This window comes from Bufo gargarizans, chromosome 3 (genome assembly GCF_014858855.1).
Source record: "Bufo gargarizans isolate SCDJY-AF-19 chromosome 3, ASM1485885v1, whole genome shotgun sequence".
Taxonomy (NCBI): Eukaryota; Metazoa; Chordata; class Amphibia; order Anura; family Bufonidae; genus Bufo; species Bufo gargarizans.
This window is the reverse complement of record NC_058082.1, coordinates 472,128,615-472,144,267: the sequence shown is the minus strand read 5'-3', so window position 1 is coordinate 472,144,267 and position 15,653 is coordinate 472,128,615. Positions and strand designations below refer to the sequence as shown.

Sequence of the window (15,653 nt, the reverse complement as noted above, 5' to 3'; positions counted from 1 at the left end):
GCGACTTCCTCCCTCAAAGCTCAGACCTCGGATGGTGCAGGAGCCAGGTAAAGGGGGTGCCCTAAATAGGCTGGAGGCGGACCTCAGCCCCTCCCACAAATCCAGGCAAACTGCCTTCACACATATCTATATTATTATTTTTTTTATTATTTTTTTTTACAATAGAAGTCTATGGTGACCGGATGCCACTGTAAGGCATCCGTCAGAGGCATCTATTTAATGTATACTTTAAATGTAAGACAAAAACGTGATGTGAACCCAGCATTATTGCTGCTGTTATAAGATAAGCGCACATTCGTATGACCGTTCATTCTCGATCATTCCCCTGTGTATATATGTTCGCAGATCAGCTGACAGATGAACAAATGCTCGTTTGTCATTGATCGCATCCTGTGTAAACAGGGGACGTGCTGCCGACCATATGCACACTGTATGTGGATGAACCATCGTACTAATGACCACCGTCTTTGGGCTAAAAAATAATTTTTTTCCAATAGACATTTATTAAAGGGGTTTTCCGTGATTCCCATCGAACAGCTGTTTGAGGAGGTGCAGGCGCTCACAGTAGCCCCGCGGCCTTCTCTTAGCGTTGCCTACGCCATGTGACATCAGGTTCATTGGTCACGTGGCCTAGGCCAGCTCGGCTCCATTGAAGTGAATGGGGCTGAGCTGCAATACCGAGCACAGCCACTATACAATGTACGGCGCTGTGCTTGGTGATCTGCGAGAAGGCCGCGGCGCTGTCTTCGCAAACAGCTGTGGGCTCTCACAGTTTGATGAAAATGTGCACTAAGAACCTCAAATTTGAGCGCTCATGCACATGACCATTGGATGTTTTGCGCTCCACAAATTGTGGATTTGCAAAACACGGATACCGGCCACGTGCATTTTGCAGAACAGAATGGCTGGTCCCTAATAGAACAGTCCTATCCTTGTCCATAATGCGGACAATAGTAGGACATGTTCTATTTGTTTGCGGAAGATCCACGCGGACATACGGACACGGAATGCACACCGAGTCATTACTGTTATTTTTGCAACCCGTATGCGGAACCATTCATTTCAATGGGGCAGAACGGACAGGAAATAAAAATACATTCATGTGCATGAGCCCTGTAAGTGTAGAAAAATGGAACAGTAATGCAGTTTAACCACTTCGAGACTAGGGCATTTTCCCCTGTTAAAGGGGTATTCTCATCTGAGACAATGGGGGCTTATCACTAGGATATGTCCCCATTGTCTGATAGGTGGGACCCGCACCTACACCGAGAACGGAGCGGACAAACTGGTGGCTGGAGGACTCCGGTCTGGCCACCGCCAAGCACTCTCCCCTTAGAAGTGAAAGGAAGCTCACCGCGCATGTGCCGCCGCCGCTCCTATTCACTTCTATGGGCCCAAAGGAAATAGCCGAGCCAGCGCTTGGCTATTTTCGGCATCCCCATAGAAATAAATAGAGGGCGGCGGCGCATGTGCAGTGCGCCCTCCACCACTTTCGGGGCTCCGTTTAGGAGATAGGTGCGGGTCCCACCTATCAGACAGTGGGGGCACATCCTAGCGAGATGGGAATACCCCCTTTCATGACCAGGCATAGTCTTGTTTTTTTAGTAGCTGAGGATTTCTTATTGGTTTATTCAAATAATTATTGCGCCTCTTGTGTCATTTTTTTTTTTTAATTTTTAAAAAATTTGGGTGGTATCAGGGGGAATGTTAAAATAAAGAGGAAATAAGTGTATATATGCATGCTGGTGCATTTTATGTATTAATAACATTTAACTAATTGATGCCCTTTTTTATTTTAGCTAAGAAATTTGGATCCATTCCTGATGTTGGATGAATTTAAAGGGTGCCAACCAGCAGGCTTCCCGGATCACCCTCACAGAGGATTTGAAACAGTAAGAAGGATGGGCAGATAATAAGTTATCGCTGAATTCATTCATATTTTATTTGTTCACAAAAATACTCTTGTTTGAAGAGGACCTGTCTACTCTCCTGACATGTCAGTTTTAGTAACTCCTTGAATTCTGGAGCATCTATTCTTATGACTCTGTGGTGCTCTATTATTCCTTCTGGAAGTTTATGAATGAATTGCCAGCATCCTTCAATAAAGGCCAAGATGGGTGTTATCAGATGTCTGACATTATCCAATCAATGTTACCAGTGTCAGACTGTGTAGGGACACAACCCCTACTGGTAACTCCCATCTGGACCTTTATTGGAGACTGCTGGCAATTCTTTGGTATGGCAATTGGAAAAGTAGTTACGAGAACAGACATGTCAGGAGAGGCGAAAGGCCCTCTTTAAGCTATCACACAGGATAAGGGTCCATTCACATGTCCGCAAAATGGATCCGCATCCGTTCCGCAATTTTGCGGAACGGGTGCAGACCCATTCATTTTCAATGGGGCCGGAATGTGCTGTCCGCATACACATTTGTGGATCCGCACTTCCGCATCCGTGCTTCCGTTTCCGCAAAAAAATAGAACATGTCCTATTCTTGTCCGCAATTGCGGACAAGAACAGGCATATTCTATTAGTGCCGGCAATGTGCGGTCCGCAAAATGCGGAACGCACATTGCTGCTTTCTGTGTTTTGCGGATCCGTGGCTCCGTGTATCCGCAAAACACATTGCGGACGTGTGAATGGAGCCTTAGGAGGAGAATGAGAGTGACACAGGATATGGAGGAGAATGAGAGTGATATACGTGATCCAGTGAGGGGAAGTTCCCATAATCCTGTCTTGTTGCCCCTGCGCTGGAGTAAGCTGTGCCTAACATTAAGAGGCAGATGCGTCTAATAAATTAGGCACCTCTCTGGCACTCTGTGCGCCAGAAACTAAACTTCACCCCCTATAATGACCCCCCTAATGCCCGGGCACCTTATATAGGTGATATTTACCCCGCTCTCCTCGGCACCCATGTGGCACCTGACATCCGCAGGGCTGCTGCTGCATCTCCCCTTCACGTGGATTAAAACATTGCGTGACGGGGGGAGGGTCAGCCACTAGCAGGCCGCGACGGGGACAAGCCTCTCTAGCGTCACCCACGATCCTAGGGAGGCCCTATCCTGTCCTGCTATTGGCTGCACCCCCCACCCTCCCCTCGTCCCTGGATGTTTTGATTTGCGGGATGCAGAGATGCAGGGGCGGCCGTGCAGGAATCCAGAACAACGTGGGTGCCAGGGAGCGCAGTAAATATAACCTATATGAGGTGCCCAGCCATTAGGGGGGACATTATAGGGGTAGGATAACCCCTTTAATTAACATTACTTTATGGTGTTCACTGTGTGGGATAAATACAAATTTATAGTATGGTAACATGTGCATTGTTAGGTCGCCCGTATACTCAAGCAGTTGAGGCATGGTTTGCAGGAACAGGACTAAGCACCCCGTTCCTCCCTTCTTGGTAGAAGTGGGCTGGTCCTACTTCCTGCCAGGAGGGGCAGGTCGAGTCCAGACAGCAAGGAGGTAGGAAGAACATGCCAGAGCTCCTACTCCAAGGGACCATATCCAGTTCTCCTGTGAGGTACTTAGTCAAGGGAATTGCCAGAATCAAGAACACTGTTCCAAGAAGCTTCAGTGGGCAGAGACAGCACATTAACCAGCAATATCACAGCTTTACAGACACTGCTGCAGGTGAGGGTCTCTGGTTCAGACATCCATTACCTAGAACAACCACTAGAACAACCACCAGGAGGTTTTGCAGTTTAAGTATTGCCTTATTTTGACGGTACAGGTTTTTGACAAGGACTGAATATCTGTTGTGACCTAGAGGGACCTAGAGGGCCCACACCTAAAGCCACCAGACAGGTTTTACTGCAGGTCTATCGATATACAGTTGAAACCAGACGTTTACATACTCTATATATAAAGACACATATGCATGTTTTTCTCAATATCTGACATGAAATCAGAATAAACCTTTCCTGTGTATGTAAACTTCTGGTTTCAACTGTAGTTTGCTGATCGTTTCTGAGCCCGTGTCGGAGCCCGTCGTGCAAAACTGATCTGCATGAATCCTCATAACTCCATGCTTCCGGATTATAGCATAAATCTGCTGATATTCCAAACCGTACTCCATAACAAAAGCAATACTTTTTTTCTTTGGGATCATCTGTGTGTTGCTTAGATAGTAATAAGATGGCCCCATTTTTATTCATAGCAATATTTTTTGCTTTATTTAGAGTCCACCCAGGATATTGTCATTTGGCGAGTTTAGCTGCAAAACGATGAAGTTGTATCTCATCTGCGCAACTGCACCTCGCTCATTTCACGTTGCATGTGACATGTTGTAGATGACACAAAGTGACCAGTAATGTGGTATTGCCCGCAGTGCGTGAATAGTCTGGTATGGCCTTCACACCGCCAGACCACAGGAAAATCAGGTCATTAATGTAATGTCCAGACCAAGTTAGGAGCCAACGGGTTATCCGATGAGAACAAAATCTCGTCTCTCACCACGCCATAAAAATATTGGCTACATGGGTCGTTTCAAATTTGGCAATACCAATTTTGGCATAATAAAGCTGCTTTTTTTATGTGTTCTACTTCTAAACACTTTTTATTTTTATGTTTTTTTTTTTTTTTTTACAGTATTAGTCCTACAAGAATACCTGCTTACATAATGTATAATACACTTAGTATTACACCCACCAGCATTATACTGCCCAAGGCCCAATAGACTTGTTGTAAAGCCATTTTTAGTCCTCTGTGGAAACCCATTATTCTGACGTGAAGGGTCTGATGGGTAACAGAGGGATTTGCCTAACTGCATAGATGCCGCATTCACTTTTGACTATGGCATCTAAGGCTACTTTCACACTCGCGTTTGGTGCGGATCCGTCATGGATCTGCACAGACGGATCCGTTCAGATAATACAACCGTCTGCATCCGTTCAGAACAGATCTGTTTGTATTATCTTTAACATGGCCAAGACGGATCCGTCTTGAACACCATTGAAAGTCAATGGGGGACAGATCCATTTTCTATTGTGCCAGATTGTTTCATAGAAAACGTATCCGTCCCATTGACTTACATTGTGTGTCAGGACGGATCCGTTTGGCTCAGTTTCGTCAGATGGACATCAAAACGCTGCAAGCAACATTTTGGTGTCTGCCTCCAGAGCAGAATGGAGACTGACCAGAGGCAAACTGATGCCTTCTGAGCGGATCCTTTTCCATTCAGAATGTATTAGGGCAAAACTGATCCGTTTTGGACCGATTGTGAGAGCTCTGAACGGATCTCCCAAATGGAAAGCCAAAACGCCAGTGTGAAAGTAGCCCAAGAATTAAATAATCAGGATCAAGGCTAGCTCTGATCACAGCCATTACAGCAGAGTGTCGGCTGTATATTACACCTGATCCATGCTGCTGACGGCGTGGGCTCGGCTTCTGTACTGTAAATTTATTTTGTGGTAATGTCTTCAAGACTAAAGGGGTTAACAATTTATTTTCATGAGATTGTTCCTTGATTACAAGGTAGGATTTGGCTGTAGTTTGTGGAGGAATTCAGCAGGAAATGTTCACTTCCCCTGCAATGGACGTATAAACAGCTACCAATGAGACTGTCCATGTAATGTGCCAACATGCCATGCTTTGTAATTTACAATAGATGAGGGCCCTGAATGAGAGCCCCCCAATTAAGTCACTCATTTTGTAAACCTTACAACCTCTTTAAATTTTAAACGGATTTCCCTACAAAATACATTTATCCCGTCTTGTGAAAAAATGTGATTCCTGTAAAGCAGATTATGCTAATATACAGCATACACAAGCTGAAAGCATGAGTAGTAAATATTCAAGCTGCAACATAACATTAATGCAAATTAAAGCGGATATCTGTAAGACTAAAGTGTAAAATGTGCCAAATAATTAGAAGCTGGGCGTATAAAATCTTCATAGAAAAACAGGGCAACACTGCCGCCTAGTGGTCACTTATCCACTTCATGTAAGCAATAAGGGTTCATGCACACGAACGTGTGCTGCCCGTTGCCGTATTGCGGACCGCATTTGCAGATCCGCAATACACTGGCAACGTTACGTGTGCATTCCACATCACGGATGCGGACCCATTCACTTCAATGGGTCCGCAAATCCGGAGATGCGGAACAAAATCACGGAACAGAGCACTACGGAGTGCTTCCGTGGGGTTCTGTTCCGTACTTCCTATTCACAAAAAGATAGAAACTGCTCTATCTTTTTGCGGAACGGACAAATGCAGACCCATTCAAGTTGAATGGGTCTGGATTCATCACGGCGGCCGTACGGAGGTTGCCCGCGCAAATTGCGGTCCCCAGTGCACGGAACAGCCCACCGTGTGAATAAGCCCTAAGGGTGACAAAAATACTTGAAATATTGGCTAATTAGAAAAAAAAATTGCAAGGTTTCAGAGCACAGAGAGTTTACAAATGGAGGAAAAGCACAACATTTTTAAAGAGAAAAAATGTACACAGTCATTTGTACATGGGGTGATATGTCCGTAAAATGAGCCGGAACAGTAAAACTAAGTATTAGAGGACAACAGAGGTGAGGACTTTGGAGTTTAGAGATCTGCAGTCAAAGCCCTTTTACACAGATGATCGGTAATAATAATTTGTAGGAATGCCTATTTAGCCGATCTTCATACTGTCTAAACACCCCGTTGAGGAACCAGTCACTTGTCAGCTGATCAGATCTGCAATGAGCAGGACACTGGATCAGTAGGTCAGCTATGCAGTGGGTCAGTATATATGTGTAGTAGTTCGTGACGCCAATTGCAGCTTGCGCAGGTACTGTATCAGGGCCCTTTAAGATGTTAAAGCTCACGTACCAGGTGAGGAATGCCAGAGGGGGATAATGTCTCTGTATAGCAGACGTGGTAGTGTCAACGGTGTCTCCTACCTTGGTATGGCTGGACTCCTGGATCCTGGCTCACTTGCAATAAATTGAGTGTGGTCAGTAGGAGTTATAGTGGAATAATTGAGATCCAGACAGGAGATATAATCCAACTCGTCTTTACTGATTGGCAGCTTTAAATCCATACAAGTTACAGCAATAGTCTTGGGTCCCAGCAGGTATTGGCAATATGTGGCAGGAATCTATATGTATTCTGCTTCTTGTCATATGCCTAAAGATCTGGCAGGTATTTATCTTCTGCTCTGTCTGACTTCTGCTTGTAGTGGGCCTGACTAGCTGAGGAGGGATTTGGCTTCTCCTTGACTTTGGATATGTACTCACAGCTTGGCTCACGGAATGCTTCTTCCTGGAGGCTGGAGGTGGCTGCTCTCCTTGTCAACCAGCTGAGGCTGTTGGCTTAAGCTGGGAAGATGGATCCTTGCCTCAGCCGAGGCAGGATCCAGGGTTGGGATCCCTGTTTCTGGGAGCTCCTACTAACACAACCTACCCTAGCAGGGGGTGTCTGGTACACTGATTACACTTCCTTCTCCTCCTCATGAGACAGGACATGGGAACGTCCCACTTCTGCTCACACAGGAGAGCCCAGACTGGAATGGACTATTCCAGGCTAGATATACTAACTAACCATGGACTGCTTACACATTGCTGCCACCTGCTGGTGTACATGGAAAATTACAGCAATAATATAAAACAGGCATAGAAAATACATATAATGGAAAATGCAAAGCAAGATTACACAAGATGCTAATATATACACACCTAACATGTTGTAACAAGGGAACAGAGCTTTTAGTGACATACTCTGGGATGTTACAGATCTTTTATGCAGCTATAAATGCTCAATGGTCAGCAGCACACCTTCCTATGTAAACAGGCTGCTGATATATAATGTACAGTATAGGGGGACAAACAATCGTAGTAACGATCATTTGTCCCCCATACTATTTGGATCGGCCTGTGTAATAATAATCATCTCTTTATATGGCGCTAACATAGACTGCAGTGCTTTCCCATGTAAAGGATGTTGCAATCCCAAACTGGCCTATGTAAAAGGAGCCCCAGCCTGATGATGGTGTGAAGTGTGTCCATGTAGTGCAGGGGTCAGCAACCTCCGGTTGTGAAACTACAATGGAGTTCTAAGAACAACCAAATATGCGCATGTTGATGGTTGTAGTTTTGCCATAGCTGGAGTGCCAGAGGTTCCTGATCCCTTATGTAATGGGTCATAAATCCAGGTGTTAGGTCTAGTCCTTGTGTCAGTGACTGGGACGTTATTATTAGCTTACATTTTTTAAATTTCATTTAGGACCTTTAAAGTGGTATTCTGGTTATATCAATCAGTATATCACAAGATAGGAGATAACTATTAGATTGACAGGGTCCTAATGCAGGGACCCCACTGATCACAAGAACAGGGTTTGTGTTCCCGGTGGAGCCCCCTGAAATGAACGGAGCGGCCCGTCAGGAATGCACTATGGCGCTCAATTTATTCCTATGGGAGTTACAGAAATAGACGAGTGCACCGCTCAACTATCTCCAGAACGCCCATAGAAATGAATGGAGCAGCCGAGAGCATGCCTGACCAGCCGCTCCATTTATTACAGGGGTGCCACGGGGTACGTGATGGGTGGGGGTCCAATTTAATAGTTGTGGATAGGGGATAAATTGATATAACCAGAATACCCCTTTACCTGTATCATACATGGTCTGGTCCAGAGAATAGTTTCCCTGCAAGTCTATCAGCTTCTCCTTCACTGTGTCTGTGTACTGTAGGTTCCTGAATCGCAGATTCCCCGATAACGAGACCCTCATTGCGGCACTGTATCATATACACCATGTACATGAGAAGGCGTAAGTGATTTTGTAGTCCGAGATGTGGGTACAGGTCCTGCATTTCTTATTGTTACACGAAAAAGAGCCAGTCTCTGATGGAGTTGACACTTCTGGTGATGAGATTCCTGAAGCTTGGTGGCTGTATCTGGTAGATACTAATAGGTCTGGGAGTATTCCTTTCAGTCCGTTGTCTTTGTGAAATATGGGTTGGAGCTCAGCAGCAATGTTCGCCCATGTAGGGGTTGACCACTAGGGGCGCCCTGCTGTTGTCCCATATGTAATCCAAGATTCTGCTTCTTGGAATCCTTGTGGATCTGTTTGTCTATAATCAGGAGATGGTATCCTTGTTGTAAAAATTGATTCCTCGGTGATTGCAGGTGGTGTAACCTATCTTATCTGAGCAGATCTGGATATATCTTAGATCTGGTCTGTAGATGATGGACTTCTTTTTATGGGTTCTGGATGAAGGCTATTCCAGCTACCGCTAACCAGAAGCCTTTCTTTCTCTTGGAAATGCAAAGTTGTCAGATTTATCAATATGTTGCAGCTGTGCAGACTGTAATGGGTCAATCACACGATCTCCGGGAAAGAGTCACGTCATGACTCTAGCACCGCTGCTGTTACATTGTGCTGAATGGATCGGGTCACATTGGTTGGACTCCCACTGATTGGACAGTAATGGCATTTTTAAGACATCACTCCTTTGGATCTTGTCTTCTGCCGTTTTTTGTCACGGACGCTGGAAAAAGTGCCCTATTTTTATGGACTGTCCAGGAATTTCTGAATGGTTGGCAACCCTGGCCATGACTGTCCATCACATGATCAGGACCGAGTTTTATCCATTCATGGAAGATACTTATTCTCCCATGCATGCAGCATTGTCATTAAAGGGGTTGTGTCAGCTGGGATCTTGATGGCATATCTCTATGATTTGCTATCACAGTCAGATTGGTGCAGGTCCTGCAAGTGCGGCCACAGCTCTATTCACTTTTATGGGACTGACGGAAATGGCCAAGCTGTCGTTAGGCTATTTCTGAACTCCTGTAGAAATGAATGGGGGGGCCGTCGCGCATGCTCGGTTTCTCTCCGCTCACTTCGACGGGCGGGGGGGTTGGGGGTTTAGATCCTAGCGATGTGCCACCAATATCTCAAATGAGACAACCCCTTTAAGTCTCCATACACAGCTAATCTCCTTAAAGAGAGCCAGCACCTCCCCACATTAGATGTCTTTAAAAATAGATTTCTAAAAAAAATAAAACTAGACAATTTTAAAAAAAAAGCCCGTCCCCACAAACAAAGAAAAAAATAGTTCCAATAGTAATTGCAATCGTCACATATATTTAGAAATGATTAGTATTTTACATATGGTAGTCCATTTGAGACTGTAATCTCCATGGTGATCACTAGAGGGCACCAAACTACTACAAGTTTTTACTACATGTATAATAGTATTTTCACATTTTACCACATTGGTTGTGCGCTGACTATAATCATGGGAGAGTTCAGCATCCTCGACACCTGGTGGCCTCTGACTGCTTCCTTAGCAGGAATGCTGTAGAATTACACAGCACCCTCTGGTATTCAAATGCAAAATATCCTTACAATATATCAATCACAAACTAATGAAAATGTTATAAAGTACTAAATATACACACGTTATATAGGCAAAAGAGTATGGACGTCCCTTCTTATTACCAGTGCATGGCCTTCCAAATGCTTTTATTAGCCGAACGGGCACAAATTCCTACAGCTATGCCAAAATATTGAGGAAAGTCTTCCCAGAAGAGAGGAGTATGTTATGCAGATGTCCATTTCCAGTTTTTAAATCATTTTGCAATATTATGTCACAAGATATCTGTCCTATACAGTATGTGCCTGTGTGTGGCCACCCGGTGGTTGTGAGGTGACTTGCAGTCTCTCAAATGTTCTAAATTCTGCCATATTGTGTTGAATTTTTCATGAAATATTGGAGTCCTTAATCGAATTAAATGTTTACAGTAAATGTAAACACATCTTTATTTTAAAAGGGGTCGCAGCCCTGTTGGCCATGGTTCTGGGAAGAGATTTCCAACAATCTCATATAGGTTTGATGGTCCGTTGTCCACACACTTTTCTTCATAATGTGTGTGTGTGTATAATATATATATATATATATATATATCTTTAGTTGTAGCTGGAACAGTGGATTGAACAGCATTTATAATATTAAGCAACAGCAAGTATCTGGCGCACAATTGGAACCACATGGCGTTGACCTGGAGACTCGCTGGTAAAGTTTAACCTGATGTAAAGCATTGTATGAAATTTCATCATGGAGAGACTTCTGGGAATTCGTCAGACAGAAGTATATCACGGTCTATCTGTCCAGACCATCACACACAGGGCTCTGACATGTAAAGAATGTGTGCAGGAAATCTCAGGTCAGTCTATACATGATGTATGGCAGTGATGACTTAAAAATGTATGCAGTTCTGCATAAGGGTCCATGGACACACGCACGTGGTCTGTACAGTAGTACATGGAGTCCACATGTGTCTACATTATGAAGCCATAGGCATTTTACTTCTAGAGAAGGATCATACCCGCTGGAAAATGCATGTGAAGGAGCGTGCCACAATCATTTGTCCTGGTTTCTTAGTTTGAGAAAAAGAATCCATAATGTGCCTCTGATTTTTTTTTTTACATGGAGTCCTCCTGCTAAAAAATCCCTAAAATATAGGGATATATACAGTATACAGCGTGTGTGTATGTATGTGTATGTATGTATATAAATATATAGCCTTTAGGGACTTTATTAGATCATTATTTTGTGTTACACTCATTTTTCTTAGGTTCTCAAACTCCATTGGACAATGCCTTCTTGTTAGGGCTCTTTCACACCTGCGTTCTTTTCTTCCGGCATAGAGTTCCGTCGTCGGGGCTCTATGACGGAAGAATCCTGATCAGTTTTAGCCTAATGCATTCTGAATGGAGTGAAATCCGTTCAGGATGCATCAGGATGTCTTCAGTTCCGGAGCGGAAAGTTTTTTGGCCGGAGAAAATACCGCAGCATGCTGCGCTTTTTGCTCCGGCCAAAAAAACTGAAGACTTGCCGCAAGGCCGGATCCGGAATCAATGCCCATTGAAAGGCATTAATCCGGATCCGGCCTTAAGCTAAACGTCGTTTCGGCGCATTGCCGGATACGACGTTTAGCTTTTTTAGAGTGGTTACCATGGCTGCCGGGACGCTAAAGTCCTGGCAGCCATGGTAAAGTGTAGCGGGGAGCGGGGAAGCAGCATACTTACCATCCGTGCGGCTCCCGGGCGCTCCAGAGTGACGTCAGGGCGCCCCAGGCGCATGGATGACGTGATCGCATGGCACGTCATCCATGCGCATGGGGCGCTCTGACGTCACTCTGGAGCGCCCCGGGAGCCGCGCGGACTGTAAGTATACAGCTCCCCCGCTCCTACTATGGCAACCAGGACTTTAATAGCGTCCTGGGTGCCATAGTAACACTGAAAGCATTTTGAAGACGGATCCGTCTTCAAATGCTTTCAGTACACTTGCGTTTTTCCGGATCCGGCGTGTAATTCCGGCAAGTGGAGTACACGCCGGATCCGGACAACGCAAGTGTGAAAGAGGCCTATGGATCCCATTTTGCTAGGCTGATCACAGGGTTTCCCCTTGCTTCATCCCCTTTTTGACAAGAGCTGGTCAGCTCTACAGAAACGCCACCACAGGCGAAACAAAGCATTACATAGCGTCCATTGAAATCTATTATCTGCCCATGTATTTTAAATGGATGTACAGGTTCCCCCAAGCAAGACACACACTTTGTAACCTTTCTCTACTCTGATTAATATTTATTTTTTATTTATTTTAAGCACTTATATAGCGCTGACATATTCCGCAGCCCTTTACAGACATTAGCATCAAGCTGTCCCCAATGGGGCTCACAATCTAAGTTACACAAGGACTGTAAATAGGTGACTCCTTCTAGTGCCTATTAAAGGGGATCTGAACCCTTAAAAATCATAACTCATAGAAAAATATTTAAAAGTGCACACAGAGCTATGCCTACAAGGTGTTCCCCAAACTGCTAGTCTTTCGACTAGTCCTCCCCCATCTTTGGCTATAGAATGGCTGAGTGAAAGAGCCTGACCTAACACGAAAATTCTGAACAGGAAGTTCAGGAGATGTGCCTGTAGTTCAATAGGAGTCCCTGCACTTGGTCTCCAGCGCCACTTTCTCCCCACTTCCATAAGATCTATCATCTGCTCATTTCATGTCAGTCAGTTTAATTTCACCCCATTTACCCACTGAGCTCAGAAGTGCAGAGAAGTAATGAAGGACCTGTAAGACTTTAGTGATGTCACTGGGTGGGCGGAGCTCCTGTGCTCTGTGTCCGTGAGAGGTTAGTGTTTCCCTCTATAAGTTGTCCAATACATAGGACAAAAATGTAATGGTTAGTATTCTGTAGTCGATTGCAGCTTGGCTTGGTAGCAACCCAGCTTTCACAGGAACCTGAAAAGCTAATCTGCCTCGGTATGGCACTATTTAGTAATGGGGAGAGGGATTTATCTTGGTAGATTTAGTATTCTGTAGTCTATTACAGCTTTATGTCTATTTTTACTATTAGTAACTAGGAGAGTCCAACAAAATAGCCACACTCGCTATGTAGACAAAGTTTTCCACACTTAACCCAGCCTCCTCCTCCTATATTTTCTGTCTTCCGTGCATGTCACTGCCTGCCCTGTGAGAGATCTGAGAAGATCGGATAGACTTGCCGCACGTGAGTCTGACAGGTCTTTCTGTGTTTCTCTTCTGTTTGTTGTTCTGGGCAGTATCCCACCTCTTCACAGGTTCTGCTCGTTAGCTGTTTAAGAGGCTATATTATTTAAGTCCACCTCTTACTGCTGACTGCAGTTGATATTTTCCTTCTGAGTTCTATACAGGTTGTTTGTGGATCCTCTACTTACCGCTCATCTCAAGCTAAGTCCTTCTGTTCTCTCCTTCGTGTGTATGTTGCTTCTAGGTCTCAGGGAGATGCTGGTCCCTTCACGGGGGAAGGTACTGGCTGTCTCATTCCCTGCTCCCTAAGGCTGGGTTCACACCTGAGCGTTTTACAGCGCATTCCTACGCGCTGTAAAACGCTCAACAAGGAGAAACCAATGCTTCCCTATGGGAATGGTTCTCACCTGGGCGTTTTACAGCGCGTACGAACGCGCTGTAAAACGCCCGACGCTCAAAAAAGTACATGAGCGACTTTGGGGCGTCTTGTCGCGCGTTCCCGTACATAGACTTCCGGGAACGCGCGACAATGGGCGTTCGCATACTACTGGAGCCGCGTAGGTGAGACGCCGGAGAATCGCGCATACACAGCGCTCAGGTCAGGACGCTCAGGTGTGAACCCAGCCTCAGTTAGGGTTTGCTTCAGTGTCAGCAGGGCTTAGGTTCCAGCATATGAGTTCGTTCACCATCAGCACTTGCTTATACTGTCAGCAGTCAGGGAGAGGCTCAGGGATTGTTAGAAGGTTACCATTCCCTCCTCCCTAGCTTTGGGGCCTAGTCTGTATACCTGTTGCTGTTTTTTTACTTGGTGTTCCTTTTATCCCCACTTGCCGTGACAGTGCACCAGTGTAGAGGGGGGAAGAAGGGGGGGAGGGGGTAGTAGACATGGCTGCAGCCTGAGAGAACAATGCACTGCTTTTCTACTTTATTTTTCATGGTGTGCAATTGATAGCTGAAGAAATGAGAGCAAATAACAAAGACACATTATGTTTTGTTGGTTGGTCTTTTTTGTGTTTGGATTCTAGCTATAGTTCCCCTTTAATAGAAGTCACTAATATGCTGTTTCAAAATGGGTTTTCTGTACCAGACAATCTCTTGATCTCAGGGATACATACCTTGCTCTATGGACAAGTGTAAAAAAAATGTAAATCAAGCTGTCCTGTATCCCTGCAGACTGCAAATTCACCTATCTATTACTAATGACTACATCTGATTCTGTGGATTTGTATCCTCTGAATAAAACAATATCCATCTTGTGAGCTGCAGACCCATGGTCTGGAAATTTAGTATATGACAACCAATAGTTTACTAGCATTAAGCCTCTGAAATGAACACTCTAGGCAAAAAAATTATGCATTTGACGCCTTTACCGCTCTTCACAAAAACAAGAAACATAGAAAATCTGGCATGTTTAGCTTACTGAATTGACTTTATTGTGTTATACCTATTGCAAGTATACATATATACTGTATATATCCGCAATGATATCACAATAAACACGTTTAAACATATTTTTATTAGGTTTCTTACTTACTGGATGGAGGGTCCATGGCGCATGAGGACTTTTGTGGACACGTTGGCAGATTGGACCCTGGAGATTTGCAGGTAATTATCCAATTACATTTTATATATATTTCTTGTATTTCAGCCTATAACGAAGTGTCCGCAGAATGATGTATTGAAGAGAATCTCCATTACCGTGGTCTGCCATTGAAACTAGTCATCAAGAATCCTATCAATGTAATTTTTGCAAGCAGATGGTTTTGGAAGTAATTTAGAAACAGGCGTCACTGATGTATCCTCGTGTGACCAGCTATAGGGCAAAAGAGCACCCCTCACATTACACAAACAGTCACTAAGTACCCAGCTACAGAAATATTCTCCCACAGAAAAAAGATGAGTCCTTACTAATATAGGCCACATCTACACCGGGTGGATCTGACCAACCAGAAGTTGTTCTAGAAGGTCCGGGCTATAGAATAAAATTATTGAACCAAAGGTCAAGCAGAAGACAGGCCCATGTGGAGCTGATTTTGGAGCTAATAACTTACCATTAAAGGGGTTTTCTAGGAGTTCATTATTGATGGCCTATCTTCAGGACAGGTTATCAATATCTGTTCAGTGGAGGTCCTACTCCTAGACCCCTGAAGGTCAGCTGTTT

At 44.5% G+C, this 15,653-nt stretch overlaps 1 protein-coding gene across 3 annotated transcripts in view; it reads left to right on the top strand.

Moving 5' to 3' along the window:
* PIR (pirin) overlaps positions 1–15,653 on the top strand; it is a 146,090-nt gene that overhangs the window by 66,514 nt on the left and 63,923 nt on the right. For all 3 annotated transcript variants that reach the window (XM_044283719.1, XM_044283720.1, XM_044283718.1), the window contains exons 3-4: positions 1,800–1,892; positions 15,014–15,097. In XM_044283719.1, the coding sequence (XP_044139654.1) occupies positions 1,800–1,892; positions 15,014–15,097 (177 nt within the window). The remainder of the gene's footprint in view (positions 1–1,799; positions 1,893–15,013; positions 15,098–15,653) is intronic.